Source organism: Maniola jurtina, chromosome 15 (genome assembly GCF_905333055.1).
Source record: "Maniola jurtina chromosome 15, ilManJurt1.1, whole genome shotgun sequence".
In the NCBI taxonomy this organism is placed as follows: domain Eukaryota; kingdom Metazoa; phylum Arthropoda; class Insecta; order Lepidoptera; family Nymphalidae; genus Maniola; species Maniola jurtina.
In genome coordinates this window covers 13578311-13602615 of record NC_060043.1, presented here as the reverse complement: position 1 = coordinate 13602615, position 24305 = coordinate 13578311, and the positions used below count along the sequence as shown (strand labels likewise).

At 38.3% G+C, this 24305-nt stretch overlaps 2 protein-coding genes across 3 annotated transcripts in view; both read left to right on the top strand.

Annotated features, from left to right (window-relative positions):
- Window positions 1-24305, top strand: part of LOC123872540 (metabotropic glutamate receptor 2-like) — a 229715-nt gene that overhangs the window by 149473 nt on the left and 55937 nt on the right. The gene's annotated exons all lie outside the window — the stretch shown is intronic.
- On the top strand, window positions 3471-5752 carry LOC123872551. Its single transcript, XM_045916883.1, has 2 exons — window positions 3471-3838; window positions 4910-5752. Exons 1-2 carry the CDS (start codon window positions 3664-3666, stop codon window positions 5215-5217), a joined length of 483 nt encoding a protein of 160 aa, XP_045772839.1. The 5' UTR covers window positions 3471-3663; the 3' UTR covers window positions 5218-5752.

The following is a 24305-nucleotide window of genomic DNA, read 5'->3' as shown; positions in this document are numbered from 1 at the left end:
AAGGTTATCAAAAACTATCTTTCTAAACTCTGGTGTTATATAAGGGCGTTGCTTAGTACCAGAAACGTCACAAAATAATTTTACAGATCCGTAATGTACTTTTTCTAATTTAAGAGACGAACCGTTTCGTAATAATTCCCTTAATTCGGAATCTGTAGCTTGTGAATTAGCTAACGCGTTTAATAGTTCATCTACCGGTGCAATAGCCTCCGTCCTTGATAGCGCGTCCGCGACTACGTTGTCTTCTCCGGCGATATACCGAACATCCGTAGAAAACTGCGATATGAAATCAAGATATCGAAATTGCCGCGGAGAACACGAATCCAAGGGTTTTTTAAATGCAGAGACTATCGGTTTATGATCGGTAAGTATGTAAAAAGGTTTTGATTCGACCATATAACGAAAGTATTTAACCGACTCGTAAATCGCAAACAGCTCACGATCGTACGCGCTGTACTTACTCTGAGCTGGCGTTAACTTCCGCGAGAAAAATATGTAAAATGAGGAGATAAAAAGTGAACCTGTATTTTGGCACACACTTCTGGCCTGTACATTAGCTCCTGGATAGGCTAATTAAAACTAGCCAGCCTAGCTGAAAGTTCGTAGTTATATTTTTCGAAAAGCTATCCCAATTTCATCAGAGATACACTCAAGTGCAATAAGAATAAATTGATCAGACCGCTGTTCAATGTGTATAATTACAATGATCGGTACACTCGCTGGCATAGCTCGCGCGGAATGGGACAGTTTATTTTAATATCGCAATAAAAGCGGCAATCTGGCGAGCTGGCGGCGAAGCGGGATCATAAGTCCTCCATTTTGTGTTTACGAAACGGAACAGTTATCGCGAAATGATGGAACTACCGGCCGCGCTTACGATTGTAAGTGCCAGCAATTACATAATTAACAAATGTTAAAAATAAATACTAACTAGCTGATGCCCGCGACTTCGTTCACGTGAAGTTAGGTTTAACAATCCCGTGGGAACTCTGATTTTTCAGGATAAAAAGTAGCCTATGTCTTAATCTAGGGTATAATCAATGTCAATTCTGAATTTCAACCAAATCCTTTCAGTCGTTTTTGCGTGAAAGAGTAACAAACATACACACACACGAACTTTCACCTTTAATATTATAAAGGTTAGTGTGATAATAGTAGATGATACCCGAGTCGGTTTAGATTTTTGGAAAATTCCGAGGAAAATCTTTGAGTTTCCAAAAAATCTTGTACAATAGTCTGATTTTAAATTTGGTGGAATTTTGTACATGGGGTAGGTTATTTGTATGAAAAGCTGTTGCTGTAAGCTCAGCCATTTTGACGCTCGAATACTGTTATCGTAGGCGAGATGTAAAACATACTAAGCCCCAGTTATCGCCACCAAGAGCTTCGTAGATACTATAAAATGAGATTTTAAGCCCATCGGAATTATGCAATAATTAGTATTTGAATAACAATCGGTACCAAATCAAAGATTAAAGCTCTCGTTCGGTCCAGAGCCGCAGATTTACAGCAAATCGGCTCTAATCCTGTTTTAATTGGAAACCGACCGATCCTTGTGTATCGTTTCTAAATGGAAGTATTAAATTCTGTAATTTAAGTTATAGATGAGTAACTTACAAAAAATCATACAAATTTTTTTTTTTTTTTTCAATTTTCATGGCTGCAATAGTATTTGTTGTTACAGCGTCAATAGAAATTCACATTCTGTGAAAATTTCAGGTCTCTACCTGTTATGGTTCACAAGATACAACCCGCTGACAGACAGACGGACGGACGGACGGACGGACAGCGGAGTCTTAGTAATAGGGTCCCTTTGGCATCCTTTGCGCACGGAACCCTGCGAAATGAAATACCTCGTACAAGACATTATAGCACATCTGGTCGTTTTTATCGGTAGAAGTTTATTTGTGACGTCAACAACATTCACAACTCATGTATCAAACGAGGGAAATTGTCGCACAAGTAAATAAATCTTATTTAGTTTTGTTAGGGTTGAAGTAAATTGGGGTGAGAGTCCTCAATTAGTTGTAACCTTTACATTGCTAACGTAAAAGGTTCTAATATATTATTAAACATACCTTTAAGCTTCTTTTTTTAACAGGTCTCTCTCCGTCACTCGTTTCATACAATCGTAGTACCAATTTCATTTGAATATTAAGCAACCAAAGTCCATGAAATTTTGCAGACATATTTTAGAAACTAATATCTGTGTCTGTGGTGTTTTATATTTTTCTAAAAATATGTAGTTTTAAAATTACAGGGGCTCAAAGATTTGTATGAAATTTTTTAAGACCGTGTAACTTTGAAACCGAATATTTTAACAGAAATCTGGAAAACCACAGACATAGATATTAGTTTCTAGAATATGTCTGCAAAATTTCATAGACTTTGGTTGCTTAATATTCAAATGAAATTGGAACTACGATTGTATGAAACGAGTGACGGAGAGAGCCCTCTTAAATATAGAATTTTGAATCTTTGAGTCAATAGTTGTATCATTCACAGTTTCCTTTAATTACAGGGCTTTAACCAAAACGTATGGGCTATACTTACAGTATAATACTACGCGGTTACATTATGACGTGGTATATTCGCTAATGGCAACATCTGCGTTGAACATTCACATTCCCTTTGTGTTGGTTTCCTTTGTTTACACACTTGCGTAAAGACGGAGTAATCAACTATGGTTTTTTGCTAATCTTTTAATATTGATTTCCTCCTCTTTTTTGAGTTTTCTTTCACGGTTTATTGCAATGTTCTTTTATAAACCCAAAATGTGATGGTCATAATCATGTACGGAAACCTAAAAGAGCGAAGCCAAGCTCGCACTTGGCCGGTTTTTAGGGTTCTGTACCTCAGAAGGAAAAACGGAACCCTTGTAGGATCACTTTGTTGTCTGTCTGTCTGTCTGTCTGTCCGTCCGTCCGTCGTGTCTATCTGTGAAAACCTGCTTCCCGTTGACTACAATCATGAAATTTGGCAGGTAGGTAGGTCTTATAGCAAAAGTAAAGGAACAAATCCAAAACCCGTGAATTTGTGGTTACATCATTAAAAAAAAATGAAAGGGCTTTACCTGTAGGTACATTCTAAAACAGATTTTTATTTATTTTTATGAATAATATAGTTTTTGATTTATCGTGCAAAATGTTGGAAAAAAATACCCGACTACGGAACCCTCAGTGTGCGAGTCTAACTCGCACTTGGCCGGTTCTTTTTATTATCATTTATCACGTCCACGCAGCTGCGTCGCGGACGATTTCTCGCTAAACTGGTGACGAAAATTGAATCCGTGCTCATCAGTTAGCGATGCTTGCCGGCGCGAGTCACTGAGCTTGGTTAAGCCACTTACTTCTTGGTGGTTTAAGGCCTCTTTTCCATTACACGGTTTCTCGCCGTGAAAATCTACGGTTAATTCGCCGCGTGTAGGCACGGTCGTCAGTGTGGTATGGATCACTATAATATGAGCTTGTCGACATGCACGGTGGCGCCAAGGCACGGCGCCGCGGCCGCGTGCGCCGTGACTGCCCCTCGGCGCGCCGCGTCTACGCACGGCGTGATTTTCACCAGTGTTGTATGGCAGTCTATCGGGGTGTGTCGACGGTGCCGGACGTACGCACGGATTCGTGACCGCTTATATACGCTGTTTCGCGATTTTATTATAAAATGAACATAAATCAAGAATTATTAATTACGTTGATTCAAGAAAGGCCTGTAATATGGGATAAGACCATCGACGATTATAAAAATAAGCGGCTTAAATATGATTCCTGGAAAGAAATATTTATTCATTTCCAGCCCACATTTGAAGATTTAAGTGGTGATGAGAAAAACAAGTTTGGTAAGTTACAGATATTTAATTATTAACTTTTTACTTATGCATAGTTGTTTTGATAGGAGAGGCGACCTTCGTTAGATACAAAATATTGTGCAAATCTGTTGCGAACTTCATTAGCCGCCAAACTTCCGCGAACTGCATTCGTGATAGGTAACTGGATTAGTTCCGATTCTGAATCAAGGGTGGACTCATTTTCACTCGCATTGTGAAACTGAAAGTTTTCCTGCTTATGTATAAAATTTTGCAAAACACAACATGTTTTCACAATATCAACTGCCAAATCGATGGACACATTCATTGGCCGGTGAAAAATTCGCCATTTATTGGATAAAATGCCAAACGCACATTCAACAAATCTTCGCGCTCTTGTGAGTCTGTAGTTAAATGTACGTTTTAATTGATCAAGCTGATGACCACCAAATGGACGAAGCAAGTGATAATGCAAAGCAAAGGCTTCGTCCGCAACGAACACATACTCGTATGGCAAATCGTAGTCAATTCCAGGCAAACGTGTTGCATCGGGTAGATTTAATCCGTTGTTTGTTAAATTTTTCCAAAATGGGGTCTCTTTAAACACACTGGAATCACACTCCTTTCCGTAGGCGCCAACGTCAACAAATATAAAGTTGTAATCGCTATCTACTACTGCCATCAAAACTATAGAAAAAAAATGTTTGTAATTTAAAAACATCGAGCCACTATCAATTGGCTTAATAAGTCTGATGTGTTTTCCATCGACCGCTCCTAAGCACAGCGGGAAGTTGGAAGATTCTTGAAATTTGCTTGCAATGTGTAGCCAGTCTTCTTTAGATGGCATTTTCATATATTCTTTATACAGTTCTAACCAAATGTAGTGGCATACTTCACGTACGATGCAACTTATGGTTTTTATTCCAATTCTATAGCTGTAGTATAGGTCAGTAAAGGTATCTCCTGTTGCTAGATACCTGAAATATAAAACAAAACGGTTCAGGTTCAAATACTAAAACCCCATTTTAGGTCGGGGTCGATTCAGTTTAGGTCGGGGGTTTTCATAAATTTTGAATTTAATAATTATTATTTATTTATTTTCAGGGCAAATGGTGATGAAGAAGTGGACCAATATGAAAGATAGCTGGATAAAATATGACAAAAAAATTAATGAATGTAAGTCTGGTTCTTCAGCAAAAAAAATAAGAAAATATATGTTCTATGATGAAATGATGTTCCTAAAAAAAAATGTTGAGCATCGCAAGACCGATTCTAACATGACTGAACATGTTCATGATTCTAGCCTCAGTAATGAAAATTTTGATAGTGCAGTCCCGAATCAATCAAGCTCGGGATACACTGAACGGAGTGAGACGCAAAGGGCTAAAAAAAAAAGAAAAAAAATGAACTAAGTGAAGTTGACATTAGGTTTATGAAGTTTATGGATTCAGCAGAACGAGATGAGAAAAAGAAAAGCCGTAGTATGAACTTTTTTATGGGAATCGCTGATACAGTTGACAAGTTCAGTGATGAAAATATGATAGACTTTCAGTTTCAAGTAATTTCAATAATTAAAAATATTCAACAAAGACAGTGTACTCAGTATATACCTACATCAAGAAACCAATGGGATCAAGGCCATCAAGGATATTTAAGTGGTACAGCATCCTCAAATGCGCAATCGTCAACATATGGATATTCTACAGCTGCTAGATCGAGCTATGGAATAAGTCGTCCACAGACGTCTTCTCATGATTTTGGACACGGTTCTGGTTTAGAGCCAATCCACTACCGACCCGAATCACAATTATCTGTACATAGTGTAAATGCGGAAAGTATCTCGGCAGATTCTCAAGTTTCTATTGAAGACGAATTCGATTTTAGTACCGCACTTGAGTAGCATTTTCAGCGTAGTGTATTTTTTGATTTACTTGTTCTTAAATTAATAATTATTTTTTTTTTTTTTTTTTTTTTTTTTTTTTTCTTACCATAAAGCTCCATTATATAATGGTAGCTTTATTCCTACTACAATCTAGCCTATGGGCTAATAAGTAATTTTATTCTAGCTTAAACTTCTACTTATGAATAATTTCTAAATCTAATTTCAGTCCAATAACTGTCCTTAGTTTATTCTAATATGCTTACAGTCCACTATGTTATTGTGACCTAGATAAAAATAAAGTAGCACAAACACTATTACACAATCACTGCATTTATGCACTTTTTAACACTAGTTCGAACGGCTTGGTTCGTTTGAGTCTTCTTTTTATGTCCAAGTTATCTAGAAGCTTCACAGCCTCGAAATTAACATGATGGTGAAGTCGATGTTGGTGAGCCTCTGCGAACTTTTGAATTACTTTGTATACGAACTCTATCTTAAGGTCCCTGTGGAGATCGTGATTTCTTACATACCAGGGTGCATTTGTTATTTCCCGGAGTACTTTGTTCTGGAATCTTTGTATTACTTGTACATTGGTCGATTTAGTACACCCCCAGAGTTGTATACCATACGTCCATACAGGCATCAGGATTTGCTTGTATAGCATAAGTTTATTATCTATTGAGAGTGTTGAGTGCCTTCCAAGCAGCCAATACATTTTTTTATAACGTAGTTCCAGCTCCTCGCGTTTCTTTTTAACATGAGCTTTCCATCGAAGCTTTGCATCTAGCGTCATACCTAAGTACTTTGCTGTATTTACATATGGAATAAGTTGCCGATTAAGATAAATCGGGTGATATTTCGGTCGCTTATTCGTAAAATCTATATGCATTGATTTCGATTCGTTAAGCTTAATTCGCCACTTTATAGTCCATTCGTTAACTTTATTTATGGCAACTTGAACTTTTTCCACTGCTTCTTCGTGACTTTCACCAGTTCCTATAATCGCAGTGTCATCAGCGAATGTTGCAATGGTATTATTTTCTAGTGCTGGAATATCACAGGTGTATAATAAGTACAGGACCGGACCTAAGACACTTCCTTGTGGTACCCCAGCTTTAATTTCCTTGAGTTCAGAATACGCATCTTCTTGACGAACTCTAAACCATCTGTTTGTAATGTATGATTCAAGGATATCTGCGAATGACTTTGGTAGCATATTTCTGAGTTTATAGATAAGCCCTTCGTGCCACACTTTATCAAAAGCTTGCGCTACGTCTAAGAAAACTGTGGAACACACTTTCTTATTTTCTAATGATTTCTCTATTATATCAGTAATTCTGTGGACTTGATCTATCGTTGAGTGCTTTTCTCGGAATCCAAACTGATGATCTGGTATTAATTTTCTATCTTCTAGTACGGGTTTTAGTCTCTTAAGTAACAATTTTTCAAACAACTTTGAAATAACTGGTAGTAAAGAGATTGGTCTATATGATGTTGTTTCATGGGGTGGTTTCCCCGGTTTGGCAATCATAATGACTTCAGCAACTTTCCATAACTCAGGTACATGTCTCAGTCTGAATGATGCATTTATGAGATTGGTAAGTTTCACTAAAGCTTTCCGAGGAAGGTTTTTTAAGATTTCTCCAGTAATGAGATCGTATCCTGGAGATTTTTTTTTGCTTAAATTGAACTTTATTTCTTCAGATACTTCTTTTGGTGTCACAAGTCTGATATTTTGCAGATCATCTAGTCTTTCTTTAATCTCACTAAGATCAAGTGGATGGCCCTCATTTGGTTGGAATATATTTTCCAGATGCTGAGCGAATCTATTAGCTTTTTGAATGTTATTGATAGCCCATTTTCCATTTGAATCTTTAAGTGGTGGTATATGTGTGATGGGTCTTTTTAGATTTCCCGTTACTTTCCAAAGAGAATAGTCAGTTTCTCGATCATTGGTCAAGCTTCGTAGGTAATCATTTAACTTATTTTCGTTATGACTTTTGATTGCTTTTTTGATTGTTTTCGCGAGTTTGTTAAGTGTTGTTTTGTCTTGTGGCGATCTCGAAGCATGCCATTTTTTTCTTTGCTTTCTCTTTATTCTAATGAGATGGATAATCTCCGTAGGATAGGTGGTACCCTTACTCCATTTTTTAATGAATGGCGTATTGTCCCAGGCTGATTTTTGTATGTCTGTAATAAATTTGGCTACTTCCACATTGAGCTGGTCTGGGCATTTTAAAGGAACCTTTAGGTTTATAATATTGGCTAACTCTATTTTAAAGCTCTCCCAGTCTGTATTGTTATTCACTAGAGTGAGCTTGGTTTCCTTGAATGTAATGTTATGTTTATCCAATATTAACAATATTGGCGAATGGTCCGAATTCATGTCATATTTTCCTTCAATATTTAGGTACCTTGGTGAGATATTCTTAGATATAAAGAAATCTATCAGATCTGGGATTTTTTGAGGATCAGTAGGCCAATAGGTCGGCATACCAGTACTGATCACGTCGCATCTCAGGTCTTTAATCGCATTCAACAATTCTTTTCCTTTTGTTGTTGTTAGTCTAGAGCCCCAGAAAATATTTTTGGCGTTAAAATCGCCACCAATTATAAATCTGTGTCCATATTGTCCCAAGAATCTTATGTATTCACATTTTTTTAGAGAATGCCGTGGTGGGCAGTATATGGCTACTATTGTAATTGGGTATCGTTCTGTTTTGATATTTACTGCCACTGCTTGGATTTCTAACTCCTCATGTTTACTTTCTTCGTAGTGGGAAATATTCTCTTTTATTATAACAGCACTACCTCCTCTGGCTGAATTATTGGGATGTAGGGCATGGTATACTTTATATCCTTTAAATTTGATATAGGATTCTTTTGTAAAATGTGTTTCGGAGATCAGACATATGTCGATATTTTCAGTATCTAGGACTACTTGTAGCTCATGTTGATGTTGGAATAGTCCATTAGAATTCCATGCCAATATTTTTAGTTCCTTTCCCATTATTTGGTTTTAAAGGGAGCTTTGTTATTGCTTTTTTCAAGATTTCGCAGGCGTTCATCAAATGATGACATAAGTTTTAGGATCTCATCTAGTTTATTTGAGGTAGAATCGCTCGTGTTGCTGCTGCTGGACATTTTATTTGATGCTACTTGTGCATATGTTACCTTCTTATTAGGAATTTCTTTGTTGATTTCGGCAAGTCGGTTCTTGATGACTGGAGTTTGTTTTGCTTTATCACTTGTTGCTTGAGTGTTTTGAGAAGATGGATTTTTGTATCTCTTGTTCCTAATGGATTGCATCTCCTTGGCTACAATGCAGCCTCTATAATTAGCTGGATGAGCTTCCCCACAGTGGATACATTTAGGTTTCTGCTCAGCTGGTTTTTTGCATTCAACACTCAGATGTTTTCCAGTGCATTTGACACATCTTGGCTCTCTAGAACAGTATTTCTGGGTGTGCCCATACGTTTGACATCTTTTACATTGTGGTATGAGCTTTGATGATCTCAGTGGATGTATTTCCACTTTGCATCCAAGAATCGAAGTGATTCCATAAATTTTGTTGATGTCTTCTCCATTTTTAAAGCTAAGCAAGAACATGTTTAGTGGTTCCTTATTTTTCCACCTTAGCTTGTTGACGGCATTTTCAACCTTAAACCCCTTATTCTGTAGGTCTTCGATTATTCTTTCTGGCTTGCAAGTAAAATGCAGCTTTTTGGCCATGACTTTAATGGGCCTTTCTTGCTTGTTTTCATAAGAATGCCACAGGAAATTCCCTGCAGTCAATATCTTAGTGATTGACCGATATGTATCTTCGTTGTTGGCATTTATTTTAACATTGTTGCCATTTAACATTTTGATTCGAAAAGAGTCTCCAGATGGACCTTCTGTTAATAAGTCATAAAATGACTGATAGTTTGTTACGTCGTCTACTATTATTGGCGGGGGTGGTGGAACTTTCTTTGTCCTTTCTTGAGAGGAATCATCATGCTGATTGATAGATGTGGACTGTGCAGGTGAGGTGTTCAATTTTCTTTTCTTCCTGCTTTTAGCTCTAATCCATTCTGTCTCTCTGGCTAGCTCTTCCTCATCCGTCTGGTATTCCGTAGGTTGCGGTGAGTTTTCCTTGGTAGTGTTATTCTGGCTGGTATCCATTGGATTTTGATTTGACAGAAATTTTATCTGATTTTGGAGTTCCAATATTTGCTTTTGCATAGAAGTAATCATGAGTTGAAGTTTCTCATTTTCCGCCTTTTTTTCGGAGAATGCTTTAAAAAGCATATGCTCCGTTTCCGTGATTAATTTAATTTCTGTACCCATAGTTGCAGTATAAAGGTAGTATAGCTGCGATTTAATATTAAATTATTTTATAATAACCCTGACGCGGTCGAAACGCGGAACTGGGTCATTATGTTGAACGCAGTCGACCCGCGCGCGGCGGTCGAAGACGCGGCGTCAGCAGATTACGCTGCTAGTATTGCGTTTAGGACACGGTTGTTTTCGACGAAAACTAAACACTGACTTTAATAATTATTAAAATTCAATTACATGTAATAATTTTGTTTGTGTGCAATAAACAATTTTAAACTAAAATATGTCATTTAATTTTGTACCTACTTACCTCAGAGTTACAGCCAATCTTTCTGCGGGCGATATACTCTCTCGCATAAAAGTATCTTGATGTTTTAGTTCCTGGGATAATTTTTGGAGCAAGTTGTCGAATGTAGTTTTCTGCATTCTAAAATAATTGTAACACTTGTCTTCATCTTCTCTCAATTGATTCTTGACAAGTGTATGAAACGCGCCATATTCCTCCCTTTTTTCTAAAATCGGATGTATCCAAAACCTTACTTCCCTTTTTTTTTCTATTTTCTTTTTCCTATATATGTAATAAGCAACTATAATCTTTTTTTTCGTAAGAAAATTCATGACGCAGCACGTCCTACACAGCCCGAGTAAAAAGCGCTACTAGCCAGTACTTACCAATGTCTCGCGCGGTGATTTTGCCGTATCATGTACAAGCTAGCACGTTTTTTCAACCGTACGGCTTACACACCGTACGTTTGAACAACCGTGTAATGGAAAAGATGCCTTAGCCTATCGTTTTAACGGGGCTATTCGCTGCCGGCCGATGTCGATCGTAGGTATCTTAGTCTAAGTTAAGTAGGCAAGTATCCATCCACTAGCGCGCTTACGTCATGACGCGCGCGCGTCAGTGAGACTCCGACTCAAACTGGATACAACCCACGCGGACGAAATTTTGAGGTTTAGCAAGTAATAAGTATAATAATAATTTATTTTTTTTGGTAAAAAAATCAGGAGTGAGCAAGCATAGATAATAATTACCTAACTATAACAAAGACGTTGGTTGTGCAACGGAAACCTAGTAGTAAACGCAAAATATGGTTTAAAAACTATATCTACAGGAACGGTCGCCTTCCTTCGTCTGAGCTAATTCCTTCCTGGATTCATAGATGACGCTAGGGGTTAAGCTTAGGCTAAAATCCGCGCCTGCGCACTGCCGCGCATAACCATCGACGCGACGCCATATTTGAACGCGAGAAGTCATTGCGACGAGCTCCTGTAAGGACATAAATTCCATACGCGCGCGCACGCCAATTTTCTGGCCGCATACAACCCGAAACCGCCACAGCATCCCTGGAGCAGATTCCGGAGCCAGGAAGAGTTGCAGAGACAACAGGTTAGTGACCTTTCTTGCTGGATTTGTTTTTGGGCCATATTTTGATGTTGATCTAGGTTTTAGGTTGCACATATTACTACCGCAAACGCTCCCGGATCCTTGGCTACAAGCTGAGGATCCATTTTATGGTCCATTCGAACCTAGGATATTGTTCTAGTACGCATATTTATCGCGATTTTACGTAATTTACTCGTAAAATTGTAGTCGTAAGATAATCGACAACGCGTTGTGTAAGTTATTCACAAGTTCATAATATATTTAAAATTAACGCATTTAATACATATTTCGATAATATATCTTAATATTTACTCAATTTACGTAAATTACTCGTAAAATTGCCATCGTAAGTTACTCGACACGCGTTATTTTCTGTTCTTTGTACGCCGCCATCTTGGTTTAAGATACTCGCTAACAGTTTAATTGTTAACTATTTTTGTTATTTTGTGCCGTTAAAATGGAGAAATTAACGTCTAAATTAAATATTCTTACTTCCAAAAAAGAAAACATCTTTCAAAGAATGAATAGATTGTACGATATGTCTAAAAGTATTACAACTTTTGAAACGCGAAAAAATGAAAGGTTTATGAGTGAGTCAGAAACAGTTGATGACCTACGAACAAAGTTCGAGTCAATATTAGATGAAATAAATACTATTTCGCTACAATTAGACCCACCAATGCAGCCTAATTATCAGCCTCTTGATGCTTTTGAAGATTTATATGCACCTGTTAAGAGAATTCGTAATAAAATCTTGTCAAATTGCAATAATTCCACATCTACAAGTAACAATGATAGCCAATTACAGCCACAAATAAAGTTACCGCCTATAAATATTCCCAGTTTTGACGGAAAAAATGAAAACTGGCCCTTATTTTATGAGTCGTTTAAGGCTAATATTCATAATAATAGTAATTTGACGGATTCGCAGCGAGTTCAATATTTAATTAGTAAACTGTCACACGGTGCGTTATATTTCACGGCAGGTATTGTACCTACAGGAGAAACTTATCATATTATATGGGATAGTCTAGTCAAAAAATTCCAAGATAAAAGAGCATTAGGCACGCACTACCTAAATAACATTTTTGAATTAAAAAACTGTTCAAATACCGCTAATAGTTTGAATACATTCATTGAGAAATTCTCCGCATCTATCGCTGCTTTAAAGCAGTTAGAGATTCCAGACCTTACGGATTTTATATTTTTATATTTCGCCTTAAAAAAAATAGACACGCAAACAATACAAAATTTCGAAATGTCATTGCAATCAAACGATTCTAAGATCCCGTCGTACACGCAACTCATTGAGTTTATTCAACTTCAAGTTAAAGTACTCGAACGCTCAAATAAACCTACCAATTTTAATAATAGATCGGACAAATCTCGAGGTACCTACAAGTCATTCATTGCATGTGATACAAACGAGCCTACCGCTTCTGCGCGCAGCGAATGTGTATTGTGTAGGAGTAAGACCCACAAACATCTATATCAGTGCAATAAGTTTATGGAGATGGAGTCGCCGCAAGCAAGATTCGACTTTATTAAAGCTAAGAACGCGTGCGTAAATTGCTTGTCGCTATTTCATACTCTAAGTAAGTGTAAATCTCGATCATCTTGTGTCAGGTGTCTTCCAGCTAAGAAGAAACACCATTCCAGCTTGTGTAGAATTAATAATGACACAATAAATAAAAAATCATCGTCCGACCGCACGTTCACGAGCGTTTCGCCCGCTGTAGCCGTGGACGCAACGCCCGCGTCCGCGCCAGCGCCCGCGCCGCTGACTAGTGTACAGTCGCTCACTACGTCTTTACCTACGCATGCTTCAAGCGCTTTATTATCCACTGCACAAGTATACGCGAAGCATTATAACAGTAACAAAAAACTTATGATACGCTGTTTATTGGATACGGGCTCACAAAACAACATTATCAGTTATAAATGTTGTAAATTGCTTAATTTACCTATTACTCCCGTTTTTAACTCATGTATTAAAGGTATAGGTTTAAAATCGCAACCAATACATGGCTATGTTTATTTGAACATCGAATCGCGCGTGTACCCTGCTAATAAATATTATATCAAGGCTTTAGTTTTAGATTGTCTTACCGATAATTTGCCATCGCACTTTATTGAAAATTGTGATACAAATCATATTAAAGACTTACCTCTCGCAGACTTGAAATGGAATATACCTGGTGACATTGACGTCATTTTAGGCGCTCAATTATTTCCGCACATCTACTTAGGTGATAAAATTGTATCCAACAGTACCGCACCGGCTGCTTTATTAACGACTTTAGGATACGTTTTAATGGGTGATTATACGCCTCGTGATCGCGAATCTAATGAATATTCATTCACCGCACTCGCATTGGAAGATTTAGATCAAAATCTCCAAAAATTTTGGGAACTGGAACAAATTAATGAAAAAACGCACCTCAGCCCCGCCGAGACTGAATGCGAGAACTTATACCGCGCTTCAGTTTCTCGGGATGAGAGTGGCCGATATTCGGTCGGTTTACCTTTTTCTCAAAACGCATCCGAACTAGGCAACTCGCGTTGCGTCGCTCACCGCCGCTTGCTTGCTCTAGAGCGTAAGTTTAAGACTGACCCTTCGTTACGTCATGATTATAATCAAATCATCATGGAATACATTCAACGAGGTTATTTATCTGAGGTCTCGGACAATAACAATGCCGATGAGGGCTATTATATTCCGCACCACGCTGTTATTCGCCCCGAAAAAAGTTCGAGTCGCGTTCGAATCGTCACGGATGCCTCCGCGAAAACCGCAGATAGGAACCTATCGTTAAATGATGTACTCCATACTGGACCTAATTTACAGGCGGATTTGTTTTTACTTTTGTTAAATTTCCGATTATTTCCAGTCGCCATGACTGCCGATATAAAGCAGATGTACTTGCAAATTGAGATTTTGCCGCGAGATCGTAAATACTTAAAGATCCTTTTTAGATTTGACGAAAATGAAGAAATACGCACCTTTCAGTTTAACCGCGTCCCGTTTGGACTAAAGTCCAGTCCGTATTTAGCCATGCGTTCGGTGCGACAACTATGCCAGGACGAAGGTAATCGTTTCACGGAGGCAGCAAAAATAGCTGAGTCTCAATTATACATGGATGACCTTGTGCATTCGGCTACTAACGATCAAACCGCTAAAATCTTGTCGCAAGAATTGATTAATTTGTTCAAATCGGGTTCATTTGAGTTGATCAAATGGTCAAGTAACTCGTCAACTCTTTTATGTAGTCTGCCAGACACGCATCGCGCTTCGGTGAACTTTACCGATAGTAACAATACCACTAAGGTTTTAGGTCTGTCTTGGGATCCCAGTGAAGATGTCTTTCGCATGACCATTTCTAAGATCGACAACAAATGCACGAAACGCACAATTTTATCTCTCGTTGCTAGATTGTTCGATGTTTTAGGATTAGTCGCGCCAGTTATTCTTTATGCTAAACTGTTGATCAAAGAACTCTGGCTCCAACGGATCGATTGGGATGAAATTCCTTCTGAAGATATAATCAAAAGATACTCTGATTTGGTCCACGATTTTTCAATTCTTCCAAGTTTAAAAATACCACGTCATACGGGTATTACTGAAGGATGCAAAATAAATATAGTCGCCTTCAGTGATGCTAGTTTAAATGGCTATGGTTGTGTGATTTATATACATGTTACTGATGCTCTCGGTAATATACGCGTTAACTTGTTGTGCTCAAAATCGAAAGTTTCGCCTACCAAAGTAACGACCCTCGCTAGATTGGAGTTATGCGCCGCGCTTTTAATGTCAAAGTTAGTTAAAGTCGTAAGAGATACCTATTCTTCCCGCATTCCTATTGAAGGAATTTATGCGTTCTCCGATTCCACAGTAGCGCTGTCATGGATAAAATCGTCACCTCATAGGTGGAATACTTTCGTTAGCAACCGCGTCGCACAGTGTCAAGAAAATCTTAACCCACAGCATTTTTATCATGTTGCGGGAATCGAGAATCCAAGTGACTGTTTATCACGTGGTGTTTTGCCATCACAATTAATCTCGCACCCACTTTGGTGGAATGGCCCACAATGGCTCCGCGACTCGCCTTCGGAATGGCCGATAAATAGTTTTTCGCCTACCACTGATAACGAGTTACCTGAATTCAAATCCACCGCGTTATTAACAACAGATGTTCAATGCGAACAACCGGTATTATATATTTTATCGCAACGCTTTTCCTCATGGAATAAACTTATTCGCTCCGCTTCTTATGTATTACGCTTCGCGCGACTTCTGCCATCTACTGGAGAAGTCGATAAACTTAATTTTGTTGAAAACGCAATAATAAAGGACATCCAAAGGGTTCACTTTAGTGATGAAATCACGCGATTAAAAAATAAAAAATTACCTTCGAAGAAATTACAAAGGCTAGCTGTTTTTATTGATAATGACGGCATTTTACGCATTGGAGGTCGGCTTTCTAAATCGGATTTACCATACGAGGCTAAACATCCCGCACTTCTTCCAAAACATGATCACGCGGTTAACTTGATCATTGATCACTATCATACGCGCAATTGTCACACTGGGCCTTCTTTATTAATGTCCCTTATTCGTCAACGATTTTGGATACTAGACGCTAGGACAATCATTAGGTCTAGAGTACACAAATGTAATACATGTTTTCGAGTAAAGCCTGTGCATCCTACACCATTAATGGCTGATATTCCTTCTCATCGTTTGCAAGAAGCGAAAGCCTTTATGCACACAGGTGTGGACCACGCAGGTCCACTCCGTATAACGCCAACGCGTCGCCGCGGTTATCAGTCGCAGAAAGCTTACATATGCTTATTCGTATGCCTCGTGACGAAAGCCGTTCATATTGAACTTTCGTCAGATTTAACAGCTGACTGCTTTCTCATGGCTGTAAAAAGATTTTTAAGTCGCAAAGGTCCAATCTCCTGTTTTTACAGCGATAATTCTGGAACCTTCCTTAAAGCCAAATCGCAGTTGGACGAAGTGTATTCACTTCTGAATAGTTCAGATTATAAAGGTAAATTAAACCTAGAATTACAAATTAATCGGATTGAATGGAAGAATATCCCTCCCCGGGCCCCCCATTTTGGAAATATGTGGGAGAGTAATATAAAATGTTTTAAAACGCATTTGTATCGAGTCATCGGTAATCAACTTCTTACATACGAAGAGTTAATAACAGTGCTAACGCAAATTGAAAGCATATTAAACTCTCGCCCGCTTTGTTTAATGTCGTCCGATCCACATCCGGAAATTCTAACTCCGGCCCATTTTTTGATGTCTACTCCGCTACAATATTTTCCGGCTGCTCCTTTACCTAGCGAAAGCCCTAACCTAATTAAGAGAAAAAGACTACTCGACAGTTTAGTTCAGTCCTATTGGAAGAAATGGCGCTTAGAATACTTACACACTTTACAAGTTAGACAAAAGTGGTGTACGCCTTCTAACCCTGTTAAGATAGGTACGGTGGTTTTAATTGGGCATGATGATTTACCGCCTTTACAATGGCCGCTAGGAATAATTACAAAGGTTTATCCAGGGGCTGATAATGTGGTTCGCGTTGCTCTTGTTAAAACTGAATCTGGCGAATTCAAACGACCTGTTGTGAAACTTTACCCACTTCCAACGCAATAACCGCATTATAATTTATTTAAGTAATTTTAATTGTAGAATAAATAACTATACGTTAATTTTAACACGCTTAACGGATTTAAATATAATTTTTATACACGCTATCATATTTTTTATTATTAAACTTAGTATTATTTATTACTCGCGCAAATTCGTATAATAATATTTATTAAGTACTAGTAAGTTGGACTTCGTCAACGCGGGGAGTATGGTTGTGCAACGGAAACCTAGTAGTAAACGCAAAATATGGTTTAAAAACTATATCTACAGGAACGGTCGCCTTCCTTCGTCTGAGCTAATTCCTTCCTGGATTCATAGATGACGCTAGGGGTTAAGCTTAGGCTAAAATCCGCGCCTGCGCACTGCCGCGCATAACCATCGACGCGACGCCATATTTGAACGCGAGAAGTCATTGCGACGAGCTCCTGTAAGGACATAAATTCCATACGCGCGCGCACGCCAATTTTCTGGCCGCATACAACCCGAAACCGCCACAGCATCCCTGGAGCAGATTCCGGAGCCAGGAAGAGTTGCAGAGACAACAGGTTAGTGACCTTTCTTGCTGGATTTGTTTTTGGGCCATATTTTGATGTTGATCTAGGTTTTAGGTTGCACATATTACTACCGCAAACGCTCCCGGATCCTTGGCTACAAGCTGAGGATCCAGACGTAAGATATATAGAAAAAAGTGGCAGCAAAATAGTACGACCTTTATCGTCACGACTCACGACATGGAACTCCGAGTGCTGTTGTAAATTGCACTCTGTTTTTTATATTGCTGATGATTTTGTAATAAAACTCAATTTTGTTTTGAAATTAATAATTTAATGTTAATTTAATAGTTGTGTGTGTTTAATATTGTGATAACATTCATGACAAATTCTAATACCTAACAGTTAAACTTGAGAAAAATAAATTTTCCAATGCCCATTGTATGGCGGATTGTAGATGTTGTTGTACTTAATAACTCTGTAACACTATCATTGTACCTGCAATCCTGCAATTAATCATTTGTATTTGTATTAAACTACACCCATAGTATGAAAATGTCACATTGACCCAGCGGCCATCTTGGATTTCAAGAATAATACCATATTCGTTCTCGACCACCTCGATAACCTTGAAATGAAACCTATAATGCGAAAGGCTGAGTTTGTTGTGGGGTCTTCTCAGACTTGGGCGCGTTTGGAACCCTCGTAGCTTTAGTTTTAAGTTACGTAATTAATTATCACCACTATATCGTACAAATTTAATAATTTCGACCATCAAAAGGAGTAAAATTGTACCTACTTTGAATAAATGATTTTGACTTTGACTTTGAAAGTGACAAATTAGTGCAATAGCCATGTTGGATTTAAAGAACCATCTTGGATTTAAAGAATAATATTATATCCGCCCATCTTGGATTTAAAGAATAATATCATATCCGTTTTAAGACACCCCCGAAACCTTGAATATGAGGCCCATAATTTAAAAATTTTGCGGCGGCCATTTCGGATTTCAAAAATAATATGATATTCGTTCTTTGTCACCCCTAAAAAATTGAAAACGACACCCATAGTGTGAAAATGACAAATTGAAGCGGCGGCCATTTTGGGTTTTTAAAATTATAGCAAATTTTACTGATAACGAAACCGTTTTTTGACGGAATTCTAAAAACCGACCGATAACTAAATGCCAAAATTTATTTACAGCAAATAGTTCATTTAATCGACTTAAATCTACTTTTTTAAACTTGCTATTTTTTACTTATTGTTTTTGCGTGTACGATTTGAAGTTCACGATTCCCGCGTAAAAGTAGAACTGGCGGCGAGAAGCGTAGTCTCCCTTCGAAGGCCGTCGGCAGAGTGAAATTTCGGCCCGTGCGCTTCCTGTTATAACAGTGAGATTTTGTATCGCAAATCCCCATACGATTTTGTATGGGGAATTTTTGTTGAAATTCTTGGAACGCTTGAATGTTTTTCATTAAATAATGACAGCACAAAAGTCTAAAATAAGATAGGCCAATTCTACTTCGATTTCTTTCATTTGTAAAAAGGATTTTTGTTTCGTGTTTACTGCAGTAGACAAATCATATTTACGGCAACTTTACAAGGCGTTTTGGTTGATTTTTCGTGATTTTAGCAATGTGTTTCATTTTTTCTTTGGATAAATATGGTATTTTCGTCAAATCCGAAAGGCTCTCAAAGAAGATCAACCTTTTAAACTTGCTACACTATTTTTTGTTTCTCAAAATATTTCTGTTTATTACGTTAAACAAAGGTAATTCGTGAGCATGTTTAGCGTATAAGACCCTTAAGCCACAGTCTATTACGGCCTATATGCAAAATTTGCGTCTTTTCGAAGCCTTTTATTTTATTTTTAACCCCCGACCAAAAAAGAGGGGTGTTATAAGTTTGACGTGTGTATCTGTGTATCTGTCTGTGGCATCGTAACTAATGAACTAATTTTAATTTAGTTTTTATTTATTTGAAAGGTGGCTTGATCGAGAGTGTTCTCAGCTATAATCGAAGAAAATCGGTTCAGCCGATTTGAAAGTTATCAGCTCTTTTCTAGTTACTGTAACCTTCACTTGTCGGGGGTGTTAAAATTTTTTAATTCACACTTGTACATAAAACTATAACATACAATAACTTTGAAATGTTTCAATGTGCACATTTTGGGTATTTAATCTAAATTCCTGATGAAATAGAAACACGATTGGATACTCATAATTTTCTCGATAGAAAAAAATTCCGAATACTGCTCCCAATAGCCAATTTTTTTGGTTTTTTAATCGGAAATAGTAATAATTTTTTCTGTACTTAGCTATGGATGATTAAAATTTCTAACTATAACTAATTGTGTTCTGTTTATTAACATAGTTTATTTATAAAACGCTGTAACTTGTTTTTTTCCATATCAGTCAACATTTTTTGTTGCCATCTCTTTGTCTACATTGAATGAATCTATCATTTTAACATTTTTCAGGCTCCATATTAAGCTGCATCATAACTTGCCAGCAGGTCTGATTGCAGCTAAGCGCTATAAATTTAAAAAAAAGTTTTTGACGTGACAACGTCTTATAATTCGATAGAGCCGGCTGCACGCACGAAAAAACATGACTCATGCGGCGTTACCTCGCTCTGAGGCGTTCCATGTAAGGCTTGAAGTGCAAGCGAGAGCGCGGAACGAGCGACAAAGAAGCACAATCGGCCTTTGTTGTCACGTTCAACTATCGTCAGTAAACCGACTTTACAGACAACCAATTTTTTTCAGTGAGTGAAGAACTGATCGCCCGCGGCCCGTTATTGCAAAAGCTCGGGTATTAAGTTCCATATCGACGGAAATGATGGAAAAGCATATTTCATTTGGCGAAGCTCTCTTTATTCATATTACATTGCTCTCTATAAATGCAAATTGATTGTTACGTTTAGTTCATTGAAAGATGATTTTTTTTTTAATTACGTTATAGATGTTCTATTTCACGATGGCCACTCAGCCGTGATTGTAGGAGTGAGTGTACCGATAAGCGTTAGCGCATTTGTGTGCGTAACTTAACCACGCCTTGGTCAAGATCGAGCGGCACACACACTATAACAATGTGTATGTGTGCACTCACACAAACAGTCAAATGGTAAAAGCTAAAACTTCTTTAGACACGACTAAAGAGTTTTCTTGCTAGTAACTCAGATCTTTTTTCGGACGATAGTTACAATTTATACGTCACTTTCACAGAAAACAGAATCATCTGTTTTGAGGTCGTCATCTTTTATGGAAGTAGTACGAGATTAATAAACACTCTACAACACTATAAGTAATAATATTTTTTTCTTACTACATGTTAATAATACGTTAAAAAAACTTTTTGCTGACTCGTTTTCAAAAAATGTAATCCTATGCACGTGTTTAATTGAAGAGCCGGCCACACAGGCCGCGTATGCGTCGCGTAAGCGTGGACGTAGCGCGTACCATTGCGTTGTAATATTGTATGGAGCTTTATGAGGCATACCGCTTACGTAGCGTAAAAGTTCGCGTAGACGTAATGCGTGCAGTTATGTCTACGGATTCACGCGCGTCACAAGCAAGTGTCACGTGTACGTGCTTGGTGTGAATCGGCTTTAAATCAGTAGGTACGCGTAAATTGTAGTCAGTTTTGTGAACCAATTGCCATAGTATAGTGCAGTTACAAGAGATAAATTACAAAAACGTGAGCAATTTTGGAAGCTCGTAGAGAGCATGAAAGCGCAAATTGGAAACAGAAGCCTTGCACAACTCAGCACAACAAAGAGTAGAGCCGGGAATAATTGAAACGCCCGACCTCTCCGCGATTGTATGAAGTTTCATATCGATGGGAATGATGGAGAGTCGGATCGCTTACGCTCCCGCACTGAAATTTGCCAGAAGTTACGATGGAAAATACTCTCTATTTAGCTTTTATATCACAGGGATGTAGCTGGGCGAGAATCTGTAGAAATGTATCAAGTTTTTAGGGTTTAGTACCTCAACAGGAAAAACGGAATTCTGATAGGATCACTTTGCTGTCTGTCTGTCCGTCTGTCGTGTCTGTCAAGAAAACCTATAGGGTACTTCCCGTTGACCTAGAATCATGAAATTCGCCAGGTATGTAGGTCTTATAGCATAAGTAAAGAAAAAAATCCTGATTAATGGCTTTTTGTGGGCTAAAAGGCCACACATTGTTGCTAAATTTTTTGTTAACTTTCCAAAAAGCACCATTTTCTAAGATAAAATGTAGCGTCGTCTTTTTTTCACGCAGATACAAGTTAGCCCTTGACTGCATTCTCACCTAGTGGTAAGTGATGATGCAGTCTAAGATGGAATCGGGCTAACCTGGAAGGGGTATGGCAGTTTTCATTAAACCCATAGGTACCCCTTTGGTTTTTACATGACGTCGTACCGGAACGCTAAATCGCTTGGCGGCACGCCTTTGTCGGTAGGGCAGGGTAGTTACCCTAGCCACGGTTACGCTAAGCCTTCTACTAGTCCAGACTAGAGAAATTATAAAATTCGAAACCCCTGCCGGGAATCGAAACTCCAGGATGCAAGCTATCTCTGTACCAAATAGGTGATGCCAGCGACTTTGTACAGGTGGATTTAGTTTTTTAATAAAAAATGAGGGAATTCTTCAATTTCCCGGGACAAGTATGGATTACACAGCAGCCCATGGCCTTTGCTAAGTGGCAATCACGCTTATTGCCAATCTGTGTAACCACTTTAGCGGTAAATTGTCTCCCAGCTGCTCGCGGTAGATAACCACACGAGAACACAGTTGAACTGAAAAATATTACATGACCTTATTATTCTGTCATGGTTCCAGCCCATTGTCTATAAGCTCCAAGGTCGCAGGGTGTGACAGGGTATTCCTTGCCTCATAGGGCCACCTAACTGAAGTTAAATCATCACGCCAATTTCGCAAAAAAGCCGATTTTGTCCACAAATTATTGTCATACAATATGACTGACCCAGTCACATTATAGCATGACCTACTCGCTATGTTACTACTATATGACCCTCATGTACATAACACAACAGCCTATCACACTAATATTATAAAGGCGAAAGTTTGTGTGTATGTGTGTGTGTGTGTGTGTTTGTTACACCAAAAACTACTAGACGGATTTGGCTGAAATTTGGAATGGAGATAGATAATATCCTGGATTAGCACATAGGCTACTTTTTATCCCGGAAAATCAAAGAGTTCCCACGGGATTTCGAAAAACCTAAATCCACGCGGGCGAAGTCGCGGGCATCGGCTAGTTGCCTATAAGCGGCAAAGCGGCAGGCTTTCACAGGGTATTCCGTGCCTCATAGGGCCAACTGAGACCGAGTCAAACGAGACACCGAACCAATCTGCGCGACTATTTTAGCGGCAAATTGTCTTGTCGCAGCTGCCCGAGGTGGATAACCACACGTGAACACACTTGATGACTGAAATATATTCCATGACCATATTATTCTGTAATTATACGAGTAGCAGCCCAGGCAGCAAGGTCGCAGGGTGTAACAGGGTATTCCGTGCCTCTTCGGGACACCTAACTAAATCATCAAGCCAATTTCGCAATAAAACACAGCAGCCTGTAGCCACAGTTTTACGATCTGCCTATAAGCGGCAAGGTCGCTGTGGCGGCGGATAGGCACACGCTGTTCGCTAAACGGCAATCACGCCTATTGACTACGCGACACGCCGATCCAATCTGCGCGACCACTTTAGCGGCAAATTGTCTCACAGCTGCCCGCAAAAGATAACCACACTAGAACACAATTGACGATGGTGGAAAACTCTACCATACCACAGTATGAAGAGAATACCATACGTACTATCCTTACTTAGTAGTCAACCTCATAAACAAAAATTTGCTTGATTTTTATTTAAACATAAAAACTCACGATTTTCATGAATTACCTTCATACTAAGTTTTAAAAATACTTATTTTTCTCATAATAACACTCGATCATACAATTTGGCAGACGTCGGTACTGATTCTGATGGCAACTAAAACATAGTCCTTTATGTATTCTTGGCATCTTTATCTTACCAATGTAATAAGAAAGGGAGATTACAAAGTAATTTTAATTTAAAACTGTCAAATCTCAACCTCAGGTGCTAGTCTTGAGGATAGCGCTTTTTGTATAGTGGAACTAAAATTTTAAATTGTGATTTTAAATTTTATTTTCTCTCCTTTTTTAGCAACATTAAAAAGAAAAGATGCCGTTACTCTAAATTTAGTTTAGAGAAAGATATCAGAATCGACGCCATTATTCCCTGCCGTTACTCAGTAATTTCAGCCACGGTCATTAATTTTAGGTTCTAACAATTACAAGAAGGATCGCTGAGTCACTGAACTCACAATTAATGGGGATAATAAAAAGCGAATATTGGCCCACCAATCTCACAGACCCCTATTTGAAGGTGAAAGAAACTTTCAAACTAAATGATTGAGTTTAAAGTTTAATCATCACAATATACGCCTTTTAATCATAACAACCCATAAAGCTCTTTCAACCGCATCCAGTCAGTTTAAAGATTTTGTTCACATTCAGCTCTTTAAAAAGTTCGTAGAAATCGAGATTATAAGTATGCAAAAAATCCTTTCAATTGCATCAAAAAATAAGTGCGTGTAACCTATTCGCGCGGTGAACCATATTTTCAAAAGTGCGCGGTATTTTTCATATCATATCATAATATAATACAGTGGCCGGCAAACAACTTCGAGCTATAGAAGTGTAGTGGGAGAAAGTTGGC